Source organism: Leuciscus leuciscus (assembly GCF_965113295.1).
Source record: "Leuciscus leuciscus genome assembly, chromosome: 24".
Classification (NCBI taxonomy): Eukaryota; Metazoa; Chordata; class Actinopteri; order Cypriniformes; family Leuciscidae; genus Leuciscus; species Leuciscus leuciscus.
The window spans coordinates 28,555,306-28,579,670 of NC_138723.1; the positions used below are offsets into that span (position 1 = coordinate 28,555,306).

The following is a 24,365-nucleotide window of genomic DNA, read 5'->3' on the forward strand; positions in this document are numbered from 1 at the left end:
CAGAGTAATGATATGAAAGAGCTGCAAGCGTGAGTTTTGTTTCAGTTAAGCAGCAGCTTGAATGCTGGAGCAGTGCTGCGTCAGGATCTTTACAGGAAATTAAGTCTTTTTTATTCTATTCAGCACGCCTCCTTTGTATGCAAATGAGTATTGTGCCATATTCGCAGAAGTCAGCTCTATTTGCCGGGTGCAATTAACATTGTACCATTAGTGGACACCTAAAACACCAATCATGTGATGTTTTCTGCACTCTCTATTGATCATGGCAGCAGTAATTCATTAAATGATGATCAAATGATGTTGAAAGCTTTATAGCAGGTCATATATCGAGACATGATGCGTAGTTCATCATGCTTTCAGCATTTGATTCAGGGGTCTGAATCTCAGTGGAGGAGTGATGCTGTACAGTCACAGTGGAACATATCAGCTGCTCCAATCACAAACACATTTTAGTATTAGTGCTACACTACATGTCGTCTACCGGAAATGTTGGAATAAAACAGTGGTTTTGTAGGGCCGAAACCATGATGCTTACATTTTGAGCTGTTGCTGCATGAATAAAACTTCACTAAACAGAATTTGTAGCAAGCCTGCCATCCAAAAATCACGATAAGCTTTGTGCTTTGTTACTTTTGATATGAAACAAAATCGATTTTATTACAAAATTCAGACAATAAACATGGTTTTGTGTCTCTTTAATGTGTAGTCACAGATCGCTGCTCAGTTCAGAGGCACATGATCGGATCATCTCTTCTTCTTTACTAGTTACGGCATGAAATAAATATGAATGATCATCAGAAGTCATGATTAAAGATATGGTACAACTCACTGAAATGCCTCATGTTAATCGGTGTTTCAACCACGGAAAGTCATCAATAAAACAGCTTGTAAACAAGGTCACGTAATGTTTAATTTACCTCAGAAAAACATGTCAATGTACAGAAACTCGATAGTTAGCTAGTTAAAATAACTCTAGAAATCTGCATCTTGATAAATATTTGCACTATTGCGTATTCATTATATTAATATATCTGTTAGTGATGTCTTCATCATTTAATGAATGTTTGAATTAATCTGTCATGAGAGCAAGTTATTACAGCTTATTATTTTTTAAATGTTTATATTTCACCAACAAATTGGGGTTAAAACATTCTGTTATCAAAAAGCTAATGTAAAAACTGCATTATGTGCAATTTACATGTTTGTATTGATTATTAAATAAATTTGATCAGTTATTTTGAGGAATTATTTTCAGTTTCGGTTTTCAGCATCGATTTCGGTGCATCACTAATTATTATCCTGGCACTCAGAACCGATCCACAGGGTGGGAAACTGCGTGCACTAATTATTTTGGGTTTGTTTTTGCATAATTCATTGCAATTTTTTAGCATTAACAATATTACCAACTTCAGCTTTAAATGAATTTTCAAAGGTTGCATGTTTGCATTTCTGCATCTCTTCTCTCTCTTCGCTGTTAGCGGCTGATGAGGTTGACTTAAGGTTGCGTCGTTGGCCTGGTTTCTGTCCGTCCTGATTTCCTCCGGTTGACCTCTGACCCCCAGGCTGAAAGGGCGTGTCTGTCTCCTTCCAGCTCTTGTCAGGTTCCCCCTGCGGCCCAGAGAAATGCATCAAACAAGCTCTGTGGAGAAGCGTGGCGTTCCTGCACACCTGCTGCTCTTGTCTTTCAGGAGGTGACTTCAGCTCTGCGGGCCGGCGTTTGGTGTCACCTCTTTGTGATTAGGGTCACGACGAGTGACCTTTGGCTGCTGGAGTGTTGGTGAGGGATGGGAAGGGCAGCGCGGGGCGCGTGCGTTTCGATGCCGTCAAGCTGCTACTCAGAGCTGGTGTCATTTTGTTCTCTGTTCAGATGTGCAGAGCTCGCTGCCCTCACACACGTATTCTGCTTGAATAGATTTATTTTCCATTCTGTTTTCTGTCTGAGGGAGTGTTTGTGTTTGATCTAGGTTTGTTTGCGAGGCGAGCGCCGCATTGAAATTCCTCATATATCCTTCACCACAAAACATGCAGATTCCTTTCGAGCTGTTTCGTAGATCATTTCAAATATTTTTGTATGTTATATATGTTTGTTTTTTACCCCCTGTGGTGAAAAGCACATTTTTAATGTTGTTTATATGTCTATGTGTCTATGATTATTTTCTCCTTAAAACTGCAGTGAACCAAAGACTCAAAAACGTCCTTCCGTCACCAACATATAACCATTCGGGGCTTTTCTCCACTGACTCTCTATGATGTTCAAAGCGTTTCTAAGGATGCTGATTTTTGCTGATGGTGAATAGGAATGGGATAGCAACACATTCTTAGCTGTTTGATAACGTAGTCAAGCCAAAGGCTAATCATATATTAATTACCGTTACGTGTCTGACGTTGTAGAGAGCGATACATAAAACGCATCACCATTCTGATACATTGACTTGTAGATGAACCCGTATAATTCGCTCTTTCTCTGCGTCTTCTGAATCATTTTCTTGTTCAAGCATATATGGCAGATTTAAACTGTGCCCATGATTGAGTGGAGGCGGAGCTAATTTGCATATTCATGGTCCCTCATATACTTAATTAAACAAGGCGTGTAAAGTTACATTCAAGCTATTTTAAAGCATGCAGAAATGATTTTTGCAGGAGCATTTTTTAAATATGTCATTTTGGGGATTAAGTTACTGCAGGGGGACTTTATGATATTTAAAGATTTGTCTGTTTTTCTGACCAATGGAGACATTCAGGAAAGAAACGCGTTCAGGAAATATGTTACTTTTCAGTTCTATTTTTTGAAAATCTCCCATTGTTTTACATTTATAGAATGTTTGTAATTCAAAATGTAACTGTCAACGATGATGTCACTGTAGCAGTTGTATTTGAATTCTGTTTGGGCTTTTTTCTTTATATTTACATATATTTGCATAGTAATTTTGATTGGTTTCCTCTATTTGTGGAAGACGGAGCACATTCCTTCATTCATAAACAGCTGATGAGAGCTCAAGGCAACGGAGCAGAACACAGCCGTCTTGAGTTGAACTGTTTAAGTTTATGGCTTTAACTGCTAGTTTTGTGTGATTGTCATTTGCATGTGACTGAAAGAAGGAAGTATTTGTTTTTCCTTTGAAATCTTGATTTCAAGCAATCTTGTTTCTCCTATTTCCATGTTGTCCTTCAGGCCGAGATGCTAGTGGAATATCATATCCCCAGATGTCAAGCCTTTTTTATCCTCATGTTCCTGGTCTTATTGTGAATGATTCATCGGTGCATGTTATTATAAAAATGTTGTGTTCTTCATAATCTTTCATAAAAGTTGTACATGTTGTTCTTCCTCTAACACACTGTGTTTGTGTACTTGTTTCTCACCTAAGCATCACAGAGAAGTTGTAAAATGGTCTTGTAAAACATCTTACGCTGTGAGAAACCTTGACTAACATTACACTAGTGTTTGAAAGTTTGGGGGCAGTACGATTTTTTTTTTTTATTAATAATTTTATTCAGCAAGAGTGCGTTACATTGATCAAAAGTGACAGTAAAGACTTTTATAATGTTACAATAGATTTCGATTTCATATAAATGCTGCTTTTTCTATTCATCAAAGAGTCCTGAGAAAGTGTATCACGGTTTTCACAAAAATATGAAGCAGTTTTCAACATTGATAATAATCAGAAATGTTTCTTGAGCAGCAAATCATCATATTAGAGTGATTTCTGAAGCATCATGTGACACTGAAGACTGGAGTAATGATGCTGAAGATAAATGACATTTTACAGTATATTCAAATAGAAGAGTTATTTTAAATTGTAATAATATTTCAGAATATTACTCGTTTACTGAATTTTTTTTTATCAAATAAATGCAGCCTTGGTGAGCAGAAGAGACTTTTTCAGAAACCCCAAACTTCCAAACTCTTGTGGACTTCCAAGAAAAAGGAAATGTAATAGAGGTCAAAATAATCTTTATTTCTGGACCCTGAGATCCTTTTCATGCGTTTTGTTTATGATTTGTGTATTGTCTGTCTCGGAGGATTATCTCATCAGAGAAAGCGCAGCTGTTTGGCAAGTCGTGGTGGCATTCATCCTTTCTGCGTGTTTCTCGGTCGGTCTCAGTGTGTGACAGTCAGTGAAGTCTGATCATTACAGGAGAACAGAGGAGTCCGACTGTGTGAATTCGACCGCTGTGGTTCAGTTGTGTCCCTGCGATGGGCCTGAGAAGCTCTGATGGGATCCCAGCCAACGAAGAGACGTGCTCAGTATGCCGTCTGCGTATATGAGCCAAAAGATTTAAAAAAAATTCATTTTTTTTTTTTCGTTTGAAATGTCCATTTTAAACGGAATGAAAGACACACTCGATCCTGTTCCGATTATAAAGCTACAAAGCGTGAAACCGGAGCGGAGAGTGTATCTGTCCCGGCCACCTAAAGCAGAACAAAGAGTGTTTGAACAGATCCTCTAAGACCATCATTGTGGCCACAAATGGAAATCTGGTGAAAGATGTCGCCGGTGAAGTGAGCGCTAGTAATGCGAGCATGCAAATAATCCGATGGCATTCCCGGGAGAGATGGGAGAGGCAGGGAGTTGTTTTTCGGCTCAGGCAAGGACATTTATTCTGACTAGAAAGGATTTGCTCAACAAAGAGAAACTGGAAGGTGTTTGTGGTCGAAGAGGCTGTTTTGAGTCACTTGGTTAACCTTACTTTGCTCTTAGCAAAAAGTTTGTAGCTTCTAAATCAAGGCACCGTGGCATAAATGATTATTAGTGGTGTTTGCGAAGTCAATCTTGAGGTTAATGGTGTGATGAAACCTCTAACACAAAGTATTAAAGTTCAGTGTGTGCGTCTCCTGCGGCGTTCGAGCTCCACACATGAATGATCCCTCAAATCAGATGTGCTGTGACTTTACTAAGTGATCAGACGAGTTTGTCAAAAGTTCTCGCACCAAAACCATACAGTTGCGGTCATAAGTTTACACTAGTACACTCTGCAGAACATGTTAATAATTAAAGCTTAACAGTTTCATAAAGAGTTTCACCGGAACTATGCAATTTTATAATCCCTCTTTGTTTAAATGATGTAAGGGGGGATTTCAGTCTGCAAGACAGCCGAATGACTAAAGAAATGTTATTAGCAAGAAGGACTGTTCATTTCTTGTCTATTCCACCCACTGCTACTTATACCAACGACGGGAATAAGCACAGTTACTTAATATGTGGGAGAGCGTTGCTATAGAGAGTGACAATAGGCCTATTGTATTGCAATATGTAGCACTTCAAAGTCAATACCAAATCAAAACTAGTTAGCACATTAGTTGTAATTGAAAAGGTTTAATGACAAAATATGGTTATGGTTTCACTTAAAATAGTTACAAAATATATGTATGAGATGATGATAACTTATACCATTAATCTTAACCAGCATGTAAAATGTTACGAGAGAGAGAGAGGGAGAGGGAGAGGGAGAGGGAGAGGGAGAGGGAGAGGGAGAGGGAGAGGGAGAGGGAGAGGGAGAGGGAGAGGGAGAGGGAGAGGGAGAGGGAGAGGGAGAGAGGTAGAAGCAAATAAGAGAGTTAGAGCATAAAAGAGACAGAGCAACAGTTTCAATCTTCTTTTATCCTTTCCTGACCATGTGACTAAAACCCAAACGTGAGACGTTCAAATTGACCAATCAGATAATTACAACTTCCCCCATTGTACTAAAGATGTGACAATTCATCGACCCCCAAAGTACACACATCTTGTCCTACAGGCCTTGATCGCTATCCTATAGATCAGTGGTTCCCAATCCTGGTCCTGGGGACCCACAGCTCTGCACAGTTTGTATGTCTCCTTTATCTGACACACCCAGTTCAGTTCAGAGCTCTTTCCTAACGAGATGATGATCTGAATCAGGTGTGTTAAATGAGGGAGACATGCAAACTGTGCAGAGCTGTGGGTCCCCAGGACCAGGATTGGGAACCACTGCTATAGATGGTCCTTGTGGTGGAAAGAGGGGATGGAAAACAGTAAAGCAAATGTCTTGGTTCATTTCAAATATCTTGGATTATTTTCAATCATAAAATTATTAACGATTTGCTGATTCTGCAAGGTCCATTCTGAACTGGGATTTAGTTTTTCATACCCATTTTTCATGCTTTCTCTGAATTAAACGGGCTGTTTGTGCTTCTACATTTAAGACTTCTCTATGTAAATGAAGTCAAACAGAATGATAATTATAATAATGAAGTATACTTGATCGTGATTATGATTTGTCAACATCAAAGTGTTTCACAAGTTATGTAAACAGGCATTCTTGTTATCCAAGTCTTCTGAGGTCATATGAAGAAAATATAAATGAGAGAAACAGACCCAAATTTAAGTCATTATTTGCTTAAATTAGTTTTTAATATTAATTTGCATACTTCAAAACGCTAACACTTTATTTCAATACACATTCTACTAACTAATTACATGAGTTTCAGGAGACTGTAGCAGACTGTTAGCCAGGTGTGCTGTGACTTTACTAAGTGATTTTACATTTTTCCCAGCATGCATTGCAGCTTGAAAAATGATGTGGCGACTATTATTAAAGAATAATTGCTTAGCATTTACTGGCTTGATTTATACTAATGCTGTTGTTGTCACTGTTATTTCGCTGTCTTGTGGTTCATATTTTTACTGAATTACAATTGTTGATCATCCCCATGTTTGAGATTTGTGCGTTGAGGTATATGTGCGTTGAGGTATATGTGCGTTGAGGTGTATGTGTGTCTCATTGCAACTTTTGCACGCAATATATTTGCCAGGGTAAAATGTTTGCCTCTAAATTTATGTTTAAATCATGTAGTTAGCATTGAAAATCAAACATGAAGATGAAAAAACAAGGATTGTAGCCCCTTGCATTACTAATGCAAAACAATATTTACTTGCCTTGACAAGAATGTTTAAGTTCAAAACACTACCTGTTACTCATTAGGTGAACCAAAGTATGTAATTCGACTTTAATTGGAGCTAATTAGTTGAGTTAACTTAAGTTGAATGTGATAGGTTGCCTTACTTTTTCAAGTTAGCTCAGCTTTGTACTTTAAAACACGATCAGAGTGTTTACACGATGAACCCAATCCAATTTTAGATTCTGAAAGTTCTGTTATGAACCGTAAACGCTGCAGACGGATTACTGCACTTCACAAGTGTACAAAGTAGGGGTGTAACGATACACTCATGTCATGATTCGATACAAATCGCGATATTTTAATCTAAAATAAAGAATAGAGTTTTTTTTATTTATTATTATTTCTCTATTATTTTTTAAAGTATTATTATTATTATTATTATTATTTTCAGGACCCACAAATAGTCCCCCATTGCATTATTATACATTATTTTCAACATTATATACGTATAGTAGTTTAATGTAGTAATGTCACTGAAACTCCAGAAACTTTCATTAGTGATTAGTATTGTATGTAGATATTGTTCATTCTTAGTTTGTTAACTAAAGTAGTTTACTAATGACACTATATTGTAAAGTGTTACTCATGAAATGCCTAACAGAACTTGTTTTGCTATATATAATTTTTTCTTCTAAGAGTGTACTGTCAATATTTCTTGTATATGTGTCTTATGAACACGTGCATGTGTAATGCTGAATGATTGTGTTTCTCTATATCTGATTGTCCTTGAGATCAAACATCAAATATGATTTTTCATGTCCTATTTTTTGTTTGTTTTTACACCAGATGCTCCCCGAGTCACTGTGAACATGGAGGGAGATGCTCTCAGTCGTGGAGCACGTTTCACTGCAACTGTTCTGCGACGGGCTACAGCGGAGCGACCTGTCACAGCTGTGAGAACGCTTCTGAAATACACACACCACAAACCTTTCATTACACTGTTAAAGGAACACGCCGACTTTTTGGGACTTTAGCTTATTCACCGTATCCGCAGAAGTAGCAGTGCTTCGCCTTCTGAGAATATAGTTCCCAGCATGTATACGGTTAGAAGATGGCTGTGTCTCATGTGACCTTGTTATTCGTACACGCTGTGACTATACAAATCACAACATGTAAATAGGAAAATGTTGGCGTTATTTTGTCACTTATTGGGAGCCGTATGCTAGCTGGAGCCGTTTACCTCCAGTCTTTGTGCTAAGCTAGGCTAGCGGTCAGACAGAGTTACGGCACGCACGGAGATGAGAAGGGTATGTATGGACTTATCTAACTCTGGGGGATACGGTGAACAAGATAAAGTCCCAAAAAGTCGGCGTGTTCCTTTAAAGTCAAGGACAGATCAGGAGTCAAATGCAGAGAAGTAGTTTACTTCATCTGCAAGACACACTTTATTTAATGTGTGTCTAAAAACTGACATCTTCACCCTTTATTCAAATATGATTAAAAATGTATTTGTGATAATAACGCAATGAAACATGACAAATTGTGCCGACGTCATATTTGACCAGGCTGTCATACAAATAAATTATGAACACATGCAAAAACAAAAGAGAACCAACGAAATATTAATAACTGATTATGTTGTAGTCAATGTCGGCTTTTTCCTGTAAATACGTTCAGAACGATCCCTGTCAATCGGCGCTGGATCTCGTGTTCATCTGCTAATGTTCCTCACCCAGACTCGAGCCATTAAAAGTGTTTAAATGAGTATGTAGATGCGCTTTCTTATCTGCGTTGTTTTGAACTTTTAATGAAAATTGAATTGGTGTGAAGCGACTGTGAAGGCGGGATGCTGACATGGTTGTGTAACTCACTTCATTACGCCACAGATCACATTGTATGTTCTAATTGTGTTATATTGGAGTTTAAACGCGCCACAAACTTTTTTCTCTTCGGCTCACATTCATTGTGACACATTTTCAACACAATATATTTTGCATTATGTAGACATTGCATTCAGAGCAAATGGTCAAAATCACATACTGTACAATTAATTTAGTATAAGTGAAATTAAACTTCTGAATGTATTTGTATTATGAAGCGAGAAGTGTGATGCCATAAATATTGCATGCAAACAGAGCAGCTTTAATCATGACCATCTGCATCTGTTTCATAGCTCTGATTTCATGATGTAATGCAGACAGGGGAAGATAACGATCAATTAAGGTGCTTAGGGTGAAATGGATTAATGTAGGTTTCACTTTCAAGGAAAATAATTAAAATGCATATGCAATCTGTTTTTCAATCTGTTTATTTCATATGCACAAGATAGAGAATTATTTGTGAAACAATAAAGCTTTATAAAAACCTGATCACAAGCCCAGAAAAGCAATATTTTTTTTTATTATTGTTCTATACAGATACATACATATATACTCTTCCACATATTGCATATATTATATTATAAATATAATGCAATTAAATATATTTCATTCCTTTATTTTAATTGCTATTCTGTTTTATTATTTTCCCTGAAAGCAAAATCTATTATTGTATTTCATCTATTGCAGTAGTCTGTCTATTATAGTGTAGGTGCGGAAATCTATTATAGTATTCCACTTCCCCTTAAGCATCTTACTAAATGATTATATACACAGAGAGAGAGAGAGAGAGAGAGAGAGAGAGAGAGAGAGAGAGAGAGAGAGAGAGAGAGAGAGAGAGAGAGAGAGAGAGAGAGAGAGAGAGAGAGAGAGAGAGAGAGAGAGAGAGAGAGAGAGAGAGAGAGAGAGAGAGAGAGAGATAGATAGATAGATAGATAGATAGATAGATAGATAGATAGATAGATATGCATGCATCATATGTAATGACTTGCATCATAAACACAACATTGACTATGTTTGCTCTATTTGGCCAACAACATTAGTTCCGTACAAAGCCACAGCAGAACTATATATATATTCTGTTTAAGGACCTGGAGAATCATCTCAGTTTGGTCAACATAGAAAACCCATAAAAACGTGTGTTCCCTTTCGTGGTCACTCCGAGTTACGTCGGATGACGACGATTGGGGTTTCGCTTAGAAGCCTATCACCTTCGAGTATATAAAACGAGCCAATGGCAATGAAATGCCATGGGTCTGCGGAATTTGCATAGCGTAACTCCGCCCGCCGCAGGGGGTATATAAGGAAGTACGCTGGCACAATGCAGATATGTTTTCGCTTCGGAGCCGAGAACTTCTCCACTCCTGCAAGCCAAATATTCTGAGTTAGTCTTCTCTTACCTTCGAGACGAGCGAACTCTCCGGTGTTGGTGTGACGGCGATTTCAGCGAGTGCTCACTACCCTGCTGATCTTGTCAGTGATCTGACAGATAGTGTGTTTCTCCCTGTTCGCTTCAGCATCCGCGGAGTTTTTCCTCTCACAAAAAGAGCATTGCACGTGGCACGTCTTTTTAAAGATGCCTCGCCCGTGCACTTCTGGTTGCGGTGGCGAGATATTTTTCTCTGATGGGCACGATCGCTGCTTAGCGTGTTTGGGCGTTGATCACGCTAAAGCAGCGTTCGTGGATGACTCATGTTCCCACTGCGGGAACATGACCATCTCTATGCTGCGGTCGAGACTCAATGAGCTCACTAGAGCGAGAGTCCCCCTACCCACACCCCGATCTACTGGTCCCGAGAGGGCTAGTACTTCGGCTGGTGGCCGGGGTGACCTGAGGGTGACTGTGTGGGACATACCGCCGACACGTCCACGGTCCACACACCCCTCTCCAGCATCAGCACCCGCGAGTGTTCAAACTGAGACCGCTGGTCCCTCTTCGGAGCCCCAGCGCGTCTCGTTTGGAGCTCCAGAGGAAGATTCTATGTCTATCGCTGCATCACAAGGTGGGCGCGAGTCCTCGGGAAGTGAGGATTCGGCTGTGTTGCCGCCCTCGGGCGTGCCAGCATTGCCCGAGTCTGATCCCGAGCTGACCGCCATGCTTTCCCGGGCAGCCGCGGCCATTGGTATTGAGTGGTCCCCGCCACCTGATCCAGTGCGCTCGCGGCTGGATGATTGGTTTTTGGGAGCGGCCGCTGACACCCGTCGCCGCCCAACCCCAATACCATTCTTCCCGGAAGTGCATGAGGAAGTCACGCGGTCCTGGAAGGCTCCCATGTCTTCCCGTGATCGTTCGTCGGCTTTCTCCGCCTTTCCTCCCCTCGATAGAGCTGATGCTTGTGGGTACACTGGGATTCCCACGGTTGAACGTTCTGTCGCGATGCAGCTGTGTCCGACAAGCGCTTCATCACGTGGTGATCCTAAGCACCCGTCCAAAGCCTGTAGATTCTCGTCTACCATGGTGGCGAAATCTTACAGAGCGGCGGGACAGGCAGCTGCCTCTTTGCATGCCATGGCCATCTTACAGGTCTACCAGGCCAAGATGCTTCGTGACATGCACGAGGGTAGGACAGATCCAGGGCTCTCTGATGAGCTGCGCGCCGCCACCGACCTCGCTCTCCGGGCGACGAAGGTGACCGCGCGCTCCCTGGGTTTGGTGATGTCCACAGCTGTGGTCCAGGAGAGACATCTCTGGCTGAACCTGGCTGATATGCGTGAGCCCGAGCGGACTCGTCTGCTTGACGCTCCCATATCCCAGGCCGGCCTTTTCGGCGGTGCAGTCGAGGACTTTGCCCAACAGTTCTCGACTGCTCAGAAGCAGACTGAGGCGATTAAGCACATTCTGCCCCGACGCTCTGCTGCTCAGCCGTCGGTACAGAATCCTCAGCCTGCTCGCCACCGAGGGCGCCCTCCCGCGGCTCCCGCCCCTCCCGCACGGCCCCAGCAGCAGCCTTCATCTGGGCCGCGTCGTGGAGGAAGCCGTAGGAAGGCGCCACAGCCCTCTCCAGCCCCGCAGCCCGCTAAACGCCAGGCTAAGCGGCGCTCCTGAGACGGGCAGCTCAGGATTGGCTTTCTTTTCTCTACAGGAGGTGGTAGCAGGGCCACTCCTTCCCCCGGTGGAGGGCCGGGGGAGAATCTTTTGTTCTCCACTCCCCGCTGCTCGTCTCACGACGGGCAGCACCCTAATGTGGTTAAAGAAAGAATCGAAATCCCCAATCCTGAGCCTACAGAGCCAGAGGGCCGCAGTGCGCGCCACCCTCGGGTCCCGCCACTGCCGCCCTCCTCTGTCCCAGAGGTCTGGGATGACAGCACGCGCCGCCCACGGGCCACGCTCCTCTCATCCCCCTCTGTCGCCAGACCCCTGCCAGAGCACGCCCCCGTGGGACGCGCGCCCTCCCCTGGCCTCCTCTGGCAGGACGCGGTTAATGACCGTGCCCCCGCACAGGGCCGCAATGCCACCCTCGCCGGGGCCGGTCATTCCGCCTCGCTGCCCCACCGACGGTACGTCTGTGGTTCGTATGACCCCGCTGGTGCACTTTCTGGAGGCCTGGCTAGAGCTTCCCAGACTGTCCCGCTGGGTCGCGAGAACCATCAGGCTCGGCTACGCGATTCAGTTCGCGCGATCTCCTCCCCGCTTCGGCGGAGTCCGCTTCACTATGGTCGGTGGCAATGCCCCTGTCATGAGAGCGGAGGTCGCTACCCTGCTGGCGAAGGGTGCGATCGAGGTTGTCCCTCCAGCCGAAATGAAGTCCGGCTTCTACAGCCCTTACTTCATTGTACCCAAGAAGTCCGGTGGGTTACGGCCAATCCTCGACCTGCGCGTCTTGAACCGCTCCCTTCACAGGCTGCCGTTCAAGATGCTAACGGCCAAACACATCCTCCAGTGTGTGCGGCCGCAGGATTGGTTTGCAGCAATCGACCTGAAGGACGCCTACTTCCATGTCTCCATTTTACCTCGACACAGACCGTTTCTACGGTTTGCTTTCGAGGGGCAGGCATACCAGTACGCGGTTCTCCCTTTCGGGCTAGCCCTGTCTCCTCGCGTCTTTACGAAGGTCGTCGAGGCAGCCCTTGTTCCCCTTCGGGAACACGGGGTTCGCATCCTGAACTATCTCGACGACTGGCTAATCCTAGCTCACTCTCGAGACCAGGTTTGCGAACACAGGGACCTTGTGCTCCGGCACCTAGTCCGTCTGGGCCTTCGGGTCAACTGGGAGAAGAGCAAACTCTGCCCCGTGCAGAGGATCTCTTTTCTCGGTATGGAGATCGACTCGGTCGCCATGTGCGCGCAGCTTACGAGCGAGCGCGCACAGTCACTGCTGACTTGTCTTCGTCAGTTCGAGGACAAGAGTGCGGTTCCACTGAAACTTTTTCAGAGGCTCCTGGGGCATATGGCATCCGCAGCCGCAGTAACGCCGCTGGGATTGCTTCATATGAGACCGCTTCAGCTTTGGCTTCGCGATCGAGTCCCGAGGTGGGCATGGCAACACGGCACGCTCCGAGTCCCAGTGACTCCAGCCTGCCGTCAGACCTTCACCCCGTGGGCGAACCTCAATTTTCTACGGGCCGGAGTGCCCTTAGAACGAGTTTCCCGGCATGTTGTTGTGTCAACAGATGCCTCCAACACGGGCTGGGGCGCCATGTGCAATGGTCATGCTGCCGCGGGCTCCTGGACAGGACCCCAGCGCCTTTGGCATGTCAATTGCCTCGAGTTGCTGGCTGTACGTCTCGCCCTGCACCGCTTCCAGGCGCTGCTCAGGGGCCAGCACGTACTAGTCCGATCAGACAATACCGCAACAGTAGCGTACATCAACCACCAGGGTGGTCTACGCTCCCGCCGTATGTCGCAACTCGCTCGCCACCTCCTCATATGGAGTCAGAAGCATCTGAGGTCGCTTCGAGCCATTTATATCCCGGGACACCTGAACCAGGCGGCCGACGAGCTGTCTCGAGTTCGGCCTCTCGCTGGAGAATGGCGACTCCATCCCCAGACGGCCCAGCTGATTTGGGATCAGTTCGGCGACGCACAGGTAGACCTGTTTGCCTCCCACGACTCGTCCCATTGCGACCTGTTTTACTCCCTGACCGAGGTCACGCTCGGCACGGATGCACTGGCGCACAGCTGGCCGCGGGGCCTACGCAAGTATGCGTTTCCCCCAGTGAGCCTTCTTGCGCAGACCTTGCGCAAGATCAGGGAGGACGAGGAGCAGGTCATTTTGGTTGCCCCGTATTGGCCCAACCGGACCTGGTTCTCCGAACTAGTACTCCTCGCGACAGCACCTCCCTGGCCAATTCCTCTGAGGAAGGACCTCCTTTCTCAGGGACGGGGCACCTTATGGCACCCTCGTCCCGATCTTTGGAACCTCCATGTGTGGCTCCGGGACGGGACGAGGCAGGTTTGAGTACCCTACCACCTGCGGTGGTGGCTACCATCACTTCCGCTAGAGCATCGTCCACGAGACATGCCTATGCGTTGAAGTGGAACCTCTTCGTCAACTGGTGTTCTTCTAAACATCAAGAACCCACGAAATGCCCGATCAGTGTCGTGCTTTCCTTCCTGCAAGAAGGGTTGGAGCGAAGGCTGTCTCCCTCCACCCTGAAAGTGTATGTTGCCGCCATTGCCGCACATCACGACGCAGTCGAAGGTAAGTCTGTTGGAAAGCACGACCTGATCATCAGGTTCCTGAGAGGAGCAAGGAGACTGAATCCTCCTCGCCCTCCTCTCGTTCCCTCTTGGGACCTCTCAGTGGTTTTAACTGCCCTGCAGAGTGCTCCCTTTGAGCCTCTGCAATCAGTGGAGCTTAAGTTCCTGTCTATGAAGACAGCGCTCCTGGTTGCATTGGCCTCCATCAAGAGGGTAGGGGACCTGCAGGCATTTTCGGTTGACGAAGCGTGCCTGGAATTCGGGCCGGCTAACTCTCACGTGATCCTGAGACCCCGGCTTGGATACGTGCCCAAGGTTCCTACCACACCCTTTCGAGACCAGGTAGTGAACCTGCAAGCGCTGCCCTTGGAGGAGGCAGACCCAGCCTTGGCACTGCTCTGTCCAGTACGCGCCCTCCGTGCTTACATAGACAGAACGCGGTGTTTCAGGACCTCAGACCAGCTCTTTGTCTGTCATGGTGGGAAGCTGAAGGGAAAGGCTCTCTCAAAGCAAAGGTTATCCCACTGGATAGTGGATACCATTGCTTTGGCATACCAGCAGCAAGGTCGTCCGTGCCCCCTTGGTGTGAAAGCCCACTCCACACGTAGTGTGGCTTCCTCTTGGGCTCTAGCGCATGGCGCCTCGCTAACAGACATTTGTAGAGCTGCAGGCTGGGCGACACCCAACACATTCGCGAGATTCTATAATCTCCGAGTAGAGCCAGTTTCTTCTCATGTACTCGCTTCAACCAGCCGGTGCTAGATTCTGCTCAGGTGTCTTCGCTTGCTCGCCATTTCTCTCCACGGACGGGATACGTGCGATATTTCTCTCGGGTGAGTCTGATAAGCTCTGAGTTTCCTCCAGCACTGGTTACGTCAACGCCTGAGTTATGCCAATCTGCCATAACGCAGCTTTTACGCTTGACTAGGTGCCTCCATGTGCATGGTTCCCCCTCTGGGCGACCCCCACATGTGTATTCCACTGTAAGTCTCCTTGTGAGCGTGTGTCTTTCCCTTGGCAAGCCACCTTGCCACCCCTGGGGTTTAAAATTCCACCTGCGGCTGGACACCCCAGTGATTTTCCATATGCAGCCCTCTGGGTCATATGTGTATTCTAAGTCCCCCCCATCAATGGCTGGGCATAATTGCATATTTCTCTCTGGAGATATGCTTCCCAGTGTACCTTGGTATCCCTGTGTTAAGTAGGACTCCTTCGTTCGTGCTAGTCTCACAACAGGGAGCTCAGACTTACGCAGGGCACTGGAAGACAGCCGAGGTGGCGTGATTAGACTGGAACCCCAATCGTCGTCATCCGACGTAACTCGGAGTGACCACGAAAGGGAACGTCTCGGTTACGGATGTAACCCTCGTTCCCTGAGTGGGAACGGAGACGTTACGTCTTCCTGCCACTTCCGCTGTACCGCTGAAAAACGCCTGGGGCTAGTCTCGGCTCCTCAGCGAAGACATATCTGCATTGTGCCAGCGTACTTCCTTATATACCCCCTGCGGCGGGCGGAGTTACGCTATGCAAATTCCGCAGACCCATGGCATTTCATTGCCATTGGCTCGTTTTATATACTCGAAGGTGATAGGCTTCTAAGCGAAACCCCAATCGTCGTCATCCGACGTAACGTCTCCGTTCCCACTCAGGGAACGAGGGTTACATCCGTAACCGAGACGTTTTTGTTGTTTGCAATTCTGTCAGTAAGTGTGCCGATATACTCGGCTACTGTACTGCAGAAATGTGCTTTCATTTGTAAACCTCCAAACGCTCCTCTGACTGACAGCAGCTTTATATGAGATCTGATTATGAGGTCGCACTGTAAAGTCCCTCTCAATAACGCTCACCCTTTAAAACAGCTCAAGTGTGTGAGCGTCTTTCATGCTGCCTCCATTAAATATTTGAGTGACGTGCTTAATTTTAGCAGAATCTGTTCCAGTCTTTTATGGCTCCAAAACAGACCTTTTAACTTCATTTAAGACTTGTTGTAAATCCATAAGTGTGTAAAACTCAACCTCTGCAGCTAATGAGCACCTGACCTTGTGTCATATTTTATAGATTTTCTCTACAGGAGTCATATCATGAGGAATTCAATTCTTCTTGCTTTTTTGGGATAAAAGTGCTCGATATGCCATGAAAATATGCAAAAAATGTCCTATCTAGTACAAAAGATTATGCAAACTATTGATGCAATTAATGATAAAAATGATACATTTTCCTCAAAATATGAGTTTTTAAATATTTGAAATATGAGGGAAGAACAAAACACTAAACTTGGTTATTTATCAACAAAATTTTGGGGCAAAAAAAAGGCAAATGATTTTATTTTACTATGAAAACAGAAAACAAAAAGCTCACAGGAAAAAGCTCACAGTTATTAATATTTTGTTGGTTCTCTCTTGTTTTTCCATGTATTCATAATTTCATTGTATGACAGCCTGGCCAAAAAGTATGTCGGCACAATTTGTCATGTTTCATTGCATTATTATCACAAATAAAACAATTGACTCCAAACACAACTACGGAATATGCTGAACAACTTTTAATAATATTTGAATAAAGGATGAAATTTACATTTTCCTAGGCCAGACATAACTATTGCCCACTACTGATTCAGTCATATAAATTACTATAAATAAATACACACATTTACATATTAGTTTTAATGCTGCCACCCTACTTATTTTGTGCCAGTAAACACTGAGTCATGCGATCAAATAATTATATAATTTAAAAGATCTTGGCCTTTTCTGGTAGCTAACTATATTTTCTTTGTAACTACTGGAGCTTCTCCAGATCATCTAAAGGACTGGAATCGTACCATCCTGTTTATTATGTAATAACATTTAACAGGGTGTGAAAAAAGCGACGTTTTTCTGCGAGCTGCGTTTTCACACATGTTGCCTGAACCGGTCACAACTTCATCTGCAGACAGACAGTGTGAATGCGCACTCGTTTATGTATGTTACTGTTGTTATTTTCAACAGTCTCACCTCATTATCTCTCCACAAATGCATTTTGAGAACAACTTGTGTGTTTGACAAACCTGCTACTTCTGTGTTTACAGCCATTTATGAAGCGTCGTGTGAGGCGTACAAACACAAAGGAAACACGTCTGGCTTTTACTACATAGACGTGGATGGAAGCGGCCCCATCAAACCTCAACTAATCTACTGCAACATGTCAGGTGAATCTCACACAGCTTATCCAAACTGATTAAATCCCTTTAAATACTCCGTAATTGGGGCTTTAATCCACAGCTTTTGATCCTTCACACACCGTGTCACACCCCGCGGAGGAAGTCACTTGTGGAAAAACACTTCAGAAACACCCCACAGATCAACCTTTGAGCGTGTCTGTGCGACGGGTGCTCTTACAAATAAAGTTTGAAAGGCTTTTACAGCCTGATGCAATAGAACAAGCCTTTAAAGTGCTTTGGTTTCTTAGAAAACCACCACATTACATTTAGATCTTCACTTTTACTTTGTTGAAATCGATATGAAATTCATATCGACTCTTTTTACTTTCTTATCAGTACACATTGCTCATCTTATTGTACATTATTCATCAGTGCATGTTATTCTGAAGGAAAAGTTTTTTCATAACCACCTCCCTATTCAAATTACCTTCCTATCTCTCAGCCAATCAATTCCCAATGGTTTATTTTTTCTCTCTCATTCAATATCGTATTTTACATTAGTATTATTAATATACTATTATAGTGTTTATTAATATTTCAGATTTGTTTTTATGTATCGTTAGCCTCATAGCATAATTGCCTAAGTCAATTTGGCCAAAAAATGACTGAGTCTAACGGTATGTTTTAATTTTTAATTTTAATTTTGTTCATTCAAAATAATAATTTGTATACTAATAATTATAATATTAACAAATAATATATACTATTTGCATACACATTGTATTTATTAATGTCAAATTAATTTTTATTTTTACATGTTCAGTAAAAAAAAAATATATATATATATATATATATATATATAACATTTAAATATAACAAGTTTTAGTAATATCGTTGTGTTTTTGTCATTTTTTTATTTGTTTTTGGGGTTTAAATCATTCTATTTAGTTTATTTTTCAGTTATAGTTTTAGTAATTTTAGTACTTAAATTTATTTAATTAATTCGAGTAAAAAATGAAAAAAAAATCTCTCATTCATATAATTAGATTTTACATCTGATATTTTTTTTTTATCTTATTTTATTTACGTTTCATTTCAATGAATGATTAAAAAAAAAGAAATTCAGTTTTAGTTTATGTTAAAGTACCAACACTGTTTCATGTCTCATTACAAAAGTAAAATCGGTTGAAAATGTCATTTCATGTTGATTCGAACACATTATGCCTCCAGCGGAATCAATATAAAGACCCTAAAATGAAACGTCAATAATAAAAAGAACCACGAAGCTTGAAAAAGATTCTTTGAACACAAGAACCTCTATTTTTATGATTGTTTAGTAGATATCGCACGTTTGAGGCTTTTTCTGAACTTCTTGTGACCTTTTGAAAGTCACGTGACTGTCGCACAGGTGAAAATCGACAAAGCCTGAGATGAAACAGTCTGCGCACAGTGTGTCTTTTTGGCTCGTTTCATGGTTTGAATCCCTCTCTCCCTGCAGATAAAGCCTGGATGGTGATACAACACAATAACACAGAGCTCACCAAATTAAAAGCGTCCTCCGGGATGAATCAGCATTTAGCCCACTTTAACTATTCCGCCGACGCGGAGCAGATCCGGGCGATAATCACCCAGGCTGAATACTGTGAGCAGGAGCTCTCCTACCACTGCAAAAAGTCACGGCTCTTGAACACACCAGGTAAGCCCTTTTCATTAGGAATATCGATCGCCCCCTCCATATGAAAGGTCAGGCTTATTAAAACCGCAGACGCTCGCATGACGCTTAAGCACACAGCTCAAATTGATTGTTATACGCTTTGTTATGGGCAGTTTATATTGAGTTATACCTTTTTAGGCATTAAATTAATTATAAGGCCCTTTAGTGTACATTATTCATGTGCATTTGTACCTTTGAAGTGCTTTTATCATGTTTGTTTGTTTGTTTGTTTGTTTGTGTGGGTTTGTCATGGGCGGTTTGGTACAGTGGCTCTCTATCACAGGTCGAGTCGGGTGATAACGCTTCTCGTAGTCTCTCGAATAAACACGAAACACGACCCACGGTAATTACGTCCATTAGTTGTCTCATTATCGGAGTTCTTCATGAGACGAGGAGAACACGGTGTCAGGCGTAAATAAGAAAATGTTGGAAATGTCAGGTGAATAGTAATGAATAAACACGCTAGTCTCGATTAAACCTGGACAGATGCGTTTACAGGACGACGGGTGTGGGAGTGCGATCGTCTCGAGATGACAGATCACAACGTGAGATCTCTTTAACATCTCAGTTATTTCTGGTAGACAGCAGTGAGATTAAATGTAGAGCTAATAAAGCCTGATTCTCAGATGTTTCTCTAGAGAAAAAGACCACAGTAATCGCACGCATCATCTCAAATTTTGCTCGGATTTGCCAAGATTTTGCCAAAGTCATTGATCTCGATGTGAACTCAAACATTTCTAATCAAAATAAGGGTGAAATGATGTGAACTGTTGACTCGTTTGTGTCTGTTTTCATTTATTTTCAGGAACTTTAGGAGTAGAAACATCTCATTTCCTTCTCGTATGTTTCTCATGGAAAAAAATAGTCTAAAATTATGCTCAGATTCTCCAAGATCCCAAAGTCTGCAACCAAAACTCAGAGATGAACTCAAACATTTCTCATCAAATTCATTTGTGTCTGTTTTTTATTTCTTTTGAAGAAGTAGAAACATCTAATTCCCTGCTTCCCAGATGTTTCTCATGACAAGATCCCAAACAAGTCTGCAACCAAAACTCAGAAATCTCATCCAATTCAGGGTCAGATGATCTGAACTATTGACTCATTTGTGTCTATTTGTACTTATTTTGAGGAGCTTTTACATTGTTGAAACATCTGAGACAAAGTTAAAATGACTGAGAACTCATGAGCTGTAAAAGAGCAACCTCTGAGCAATCTCATTTCTTCTGGGTGTGCGAAAATCTTCCTTTTATGATGTCTAATGTCTAATTTCAGTGTCTAAGCATCATTGTGTCGAGCTCATGATGAATGCTGTGTGTGTGTGTTGTTGCAGACGGGACCCCCTTCAGCTGGTGGGTGGGACGGGCTGGTGAAGCGCACATGTACTGGGGTGGAGCAGTGCCGGGGAGCCAGCAGTGTGCCTGTGGCCTTCAGGAGAACTGTGTGCATCCTGAACACTTCTGTAACTGTGATGCCGACAGCAAAGAGTGGTACGACACCAGACTGTGTTCACACTTGTTGTTCAGTTCTCTTGGTTCTTCTGGTCTGGACCAAAAAAAATAAAACGATACATTTAGCCTTGGTTTCGCTTAGCATTCACACTGTCATTTTTAACACCACAACCAGGGTTTGAAATTAACACCCGCCAAATGCGGGTAAAAATCAACTGTGGCGAGTAACGCTGTCAAATCACTGGCCAATTTGGATTGTTATTATGTTTACTCACTTTGCTAGGGAAGTTCGTGTAAGCCAAATCTGCGCGAATTGAATGTAAATACTCAACTTGTGAGTTTATTAGCTCTAAATATATATATATAAGTTTGGATCGCTTTTTGTTATCCTTTTCACCAAAAATGTGTTTTAGGTGGACAAATCAAAACAGTACAAAGAACATGTAGGATGTTGGAAAATAACAATGTCTTTTCTGATTCTGTTAACCAAATGCTTTTTAATCTTCGCTATTGCTTCACAAGCCAAGTCAAGTCAAGATATGCGTATATTTTGCGTATTTAATTGTTTTATTTAATTTTTGTTGTATTTAATATATCACAATGACTCACGAGTTGTGTGTGTGTGTGTATGTATAATAAAAGTTGTATATATATATATATATATATATATATACACACACACACACATACATGCATACATAAGCTGTGTGACGTAGTAAATCTGGTAAAAAAAAAACTTTTTTGTTGGCTAGTAGAAGTTCTGGATGGCCGGTAACGTGTGTGTATATATTACGTGTGTATAATTATATATTATAAGCGTGTGCTGCAGTTTTTTCATCTGTCGCTTTAAATGCTCGAGCTCTTTCCAGGATGGATCCCTGGAATATATATTATAAATTAGTGAAGTAGATTTACTATTTAATTTGAGTAATAAAAGTAACACGTGGATGCATTACAGTAATGAGAATTGGGAGATTATTATTATGTTATATTTTATTATATTGTATTGTATTATATTGTGTTATTTAAAAATTAAGTTATACAATATACATAATATAAAAAAATATATATAAATTAGCTTTTTTCCCATATTATGAGGATTGGGAAATGTGCTTGCAATGCAAAAATGTTACAATGCAAAAAAATATATATTTTGAAATAAGACCTGGACAGTTTTCATGAGATTCACAGTTTATGTGTTGTTGTCAAATTTACCAGCATGCTGTTTTGTGATGTTTGACAGGTCTAATGACTCCGGGCTGCTGTCCCATAAAGAGCATTTGCCGGTTGGAGCGCTGGCGATCGGTGACATCAGCAGATCTGGTTCAGAGGCGGCCTACAGAGTGGGTCCCATGCAGTGTTACGGAGACAGTAAGTGCCGCACAGATTTAATATTACCCGCTCTAATCACACTGTAACCACTTACCCTGTCAGCCTGTCAGACCGGCTCTGGGTTGACTGGCACACGTACAGTAATGCTTAATGAAAAACCATGATGGTGTTCCCGGCGAACTAGAGACATGTGCTTCTGTAAATGCTTTCTCCAGGTAACTTCTGGAACGCCGCCTACTTCAACAAGGAGACGTCGTACCTGCACTTTCCCACGTTCCACGGGGAGCTGAGCGCCGACATCTCCTTCCTCTTCAAAACCAGCTCTTCATCAGGAGTGTTCCTGGAGAACCTGGGGATCAAAGACTTCATCCGGATTGAGCTGAGCTGTGAGTGTGTTCAACTTTCCAGCTTTTTCCTCTACAGGGGAATCTCACAAAACCTGCCAAGACAGGTGACAGCTGTTTTTTCTCAGGTTTTTTTAAGGATCATTAATATTTTTTTGTATTTTATATATATAAATGGTATTAATAAGATAATAAATACATAATATATTATTTAGATACTATGAAAAAAGTATTATGTATGTATGTACGTACAGTATATGTATGTAATGTAATATACAGTTGTGTTCAAAATAATAGCAGTCCAACATCACTAACCAGATCAATCACTGTTTTTGGTAGAATTTGTAAAAAATATTTCTACATGGCAAATAATTTACTAGTTTGTGTAGAAGAGTAATAGAAAAAACAACAGACCCAACAGTCGTGACATGCATGCTGCTTATTCTGTGTAATTGAATCATTAATTGAAAGGGGCGTGTTCAGAATAATAGCAGTGTGGAGTTCAGTGTGGAATTATTCATTCTATGAAAAAACTAGTGTCAATAAGTGGCCCTTATTTAAGGACAAAGGCAGTACTGTACTGTACATGGTGGTTATAGTGCATTTCTCTACAAAAATGGAGTAAAATGGGCCGTTCCAGACATTGTTCAGAAGAACAGCGTACTTTGATTAAAAAGTTGATTGGAGAGGGGAAAACATATAAAGAAGTGCAGAAAATGATAGGCTGCTCAGCTAAAATGATATCAAATGCTTTAAAATGGCAACCAAAACCAGAAAGACGTGGAAGAAAACGGAAAACTACCATTCGAATGGATCGAAGAATAGCCAAAATGGCAAAGACTCAGCCAATGATCAGCTCCAGGGTGATCAAAGAAGATCTAGGGCCCTATTTTAACGATCAAGCGCGAAACGCAAGTAACTGTGTGGGCGGGTCTTGGGCGCTGTTGCTATTATACCGGCGGGATAAATGACTCTTGTGCCCGACGCAAATCTAAAATGGGTTGGTCTGAAGTAGCTTCATTATTCATAGGTGTGGTTTGGGCGTAACATGAAATAAACCAATCAGAGCGTCATCTCACATTCCCTTTAAGAGCAGGCGCGCTTGTTTCATGGCGGATTGCTATTATAACGGCGGATTTGCCAGGAGCGGTTCACAGCCGAGGAGACCGACGTTCTCGTCACGGCCGTAAAACACAGAGAAGTGACATTGGGGATGGAGAAACCCACCCAAATTAGCTTCGGTTAAACAGGCGTATAAAAATTTGGGTAAATGAAATGTGTAAGCTAGATTTATGCCTATTTTTTCACATCTTCATGGACACCACAATGATTTCCCTCGTGTGTTAATATTTTTCCTTGTAATAATGTATGGTTTTCTAAAAATTAGAACTGCTGCGTCTGTGTGTAGATGAGAGAATCAAAGTGTATGCGCGTTGTGCACACGCTACATTGATTATGGCCAAGCATGCGCCCTTAAAATAGCATATGAATAACATGCGCAACACGCCACTAACTTTAGACTAGGTTTTTCCTGGTCTGTGGCAGAATTGTTTTCTGAAACTGCAAAATAGCACCAGGGAACGTTTGCGCCGGAACATGCCTTCTCTTTTCGCTGAACCGCCCCCGGGAACGCAAATGCATTTCCTAGTTTACCGACGTGCGTCTGTGGAGGGAAAAGTCCGCCGTGCTCGGGTGCAAAATAGGAATGATACATGCGTCGGTGTACAAAGTAAATTGCGCTGGGTGCAAGATAGGGCCCCTAAAGTTACCTGTGTGTACTGTAACGATTAGAAGACGCCTATGTGAAGCCAAGTTATTGGCAAGAAGCCCCCGCAAAGTCCCATTGTTGAAAAAAAGATATGTGCTAAAGAGGGTACAATTTGCCAAAGAACACATTGACTGGCCTAAAGAGAAATGGCGCAATATTTTTGGACTGATGAAAGCAAGTTTGTTCTTTTTGGGTCTAGGGGCCACAGTTTATCAGACGACCCCCAAACACTGAATTCAAGCC

General features: G+C 42.6%; 1 protein-coding gene across 2 annotated transcripts in view; it reads left to right on the forward strand.

The window, feature by feature from the left end:
- Nucleotides 1-24,365, forward strand: part of cntnap3 (contactin associated protein family member 3) — a 142,391-nt gene that overhangs the window by 85,489 nt on the left and 32,537 nt on the right. For both annotated transcript variants that reach the window (XM_082157941.1, XM_082157942.1), the window contains exons 11-16: nt 7,706-7,812; nt 17,445-17,564; nt 19,015-19,212; nt 20,561-20,717; nt 21,922-22,049; nt 22,226-22,396. In XM_082157941.1, the coding sequence (XP_082014067.1) occupies nt 7,706-7,812; nt 17,445-17,564; nt 19,015-19,212; nt 20,561-20,717; nt 21,922-22,049; nt 22,226-22,396 (881 nt within the window). The remainder of the gene's footprint in view (nt 1-7,705; nt 7,813-17,444; nt 17,565-19,014; nt 19,213-20,560; nt 20,718-21,921; nt 22,050-22,225; nt 22,397-24,365) is intronic.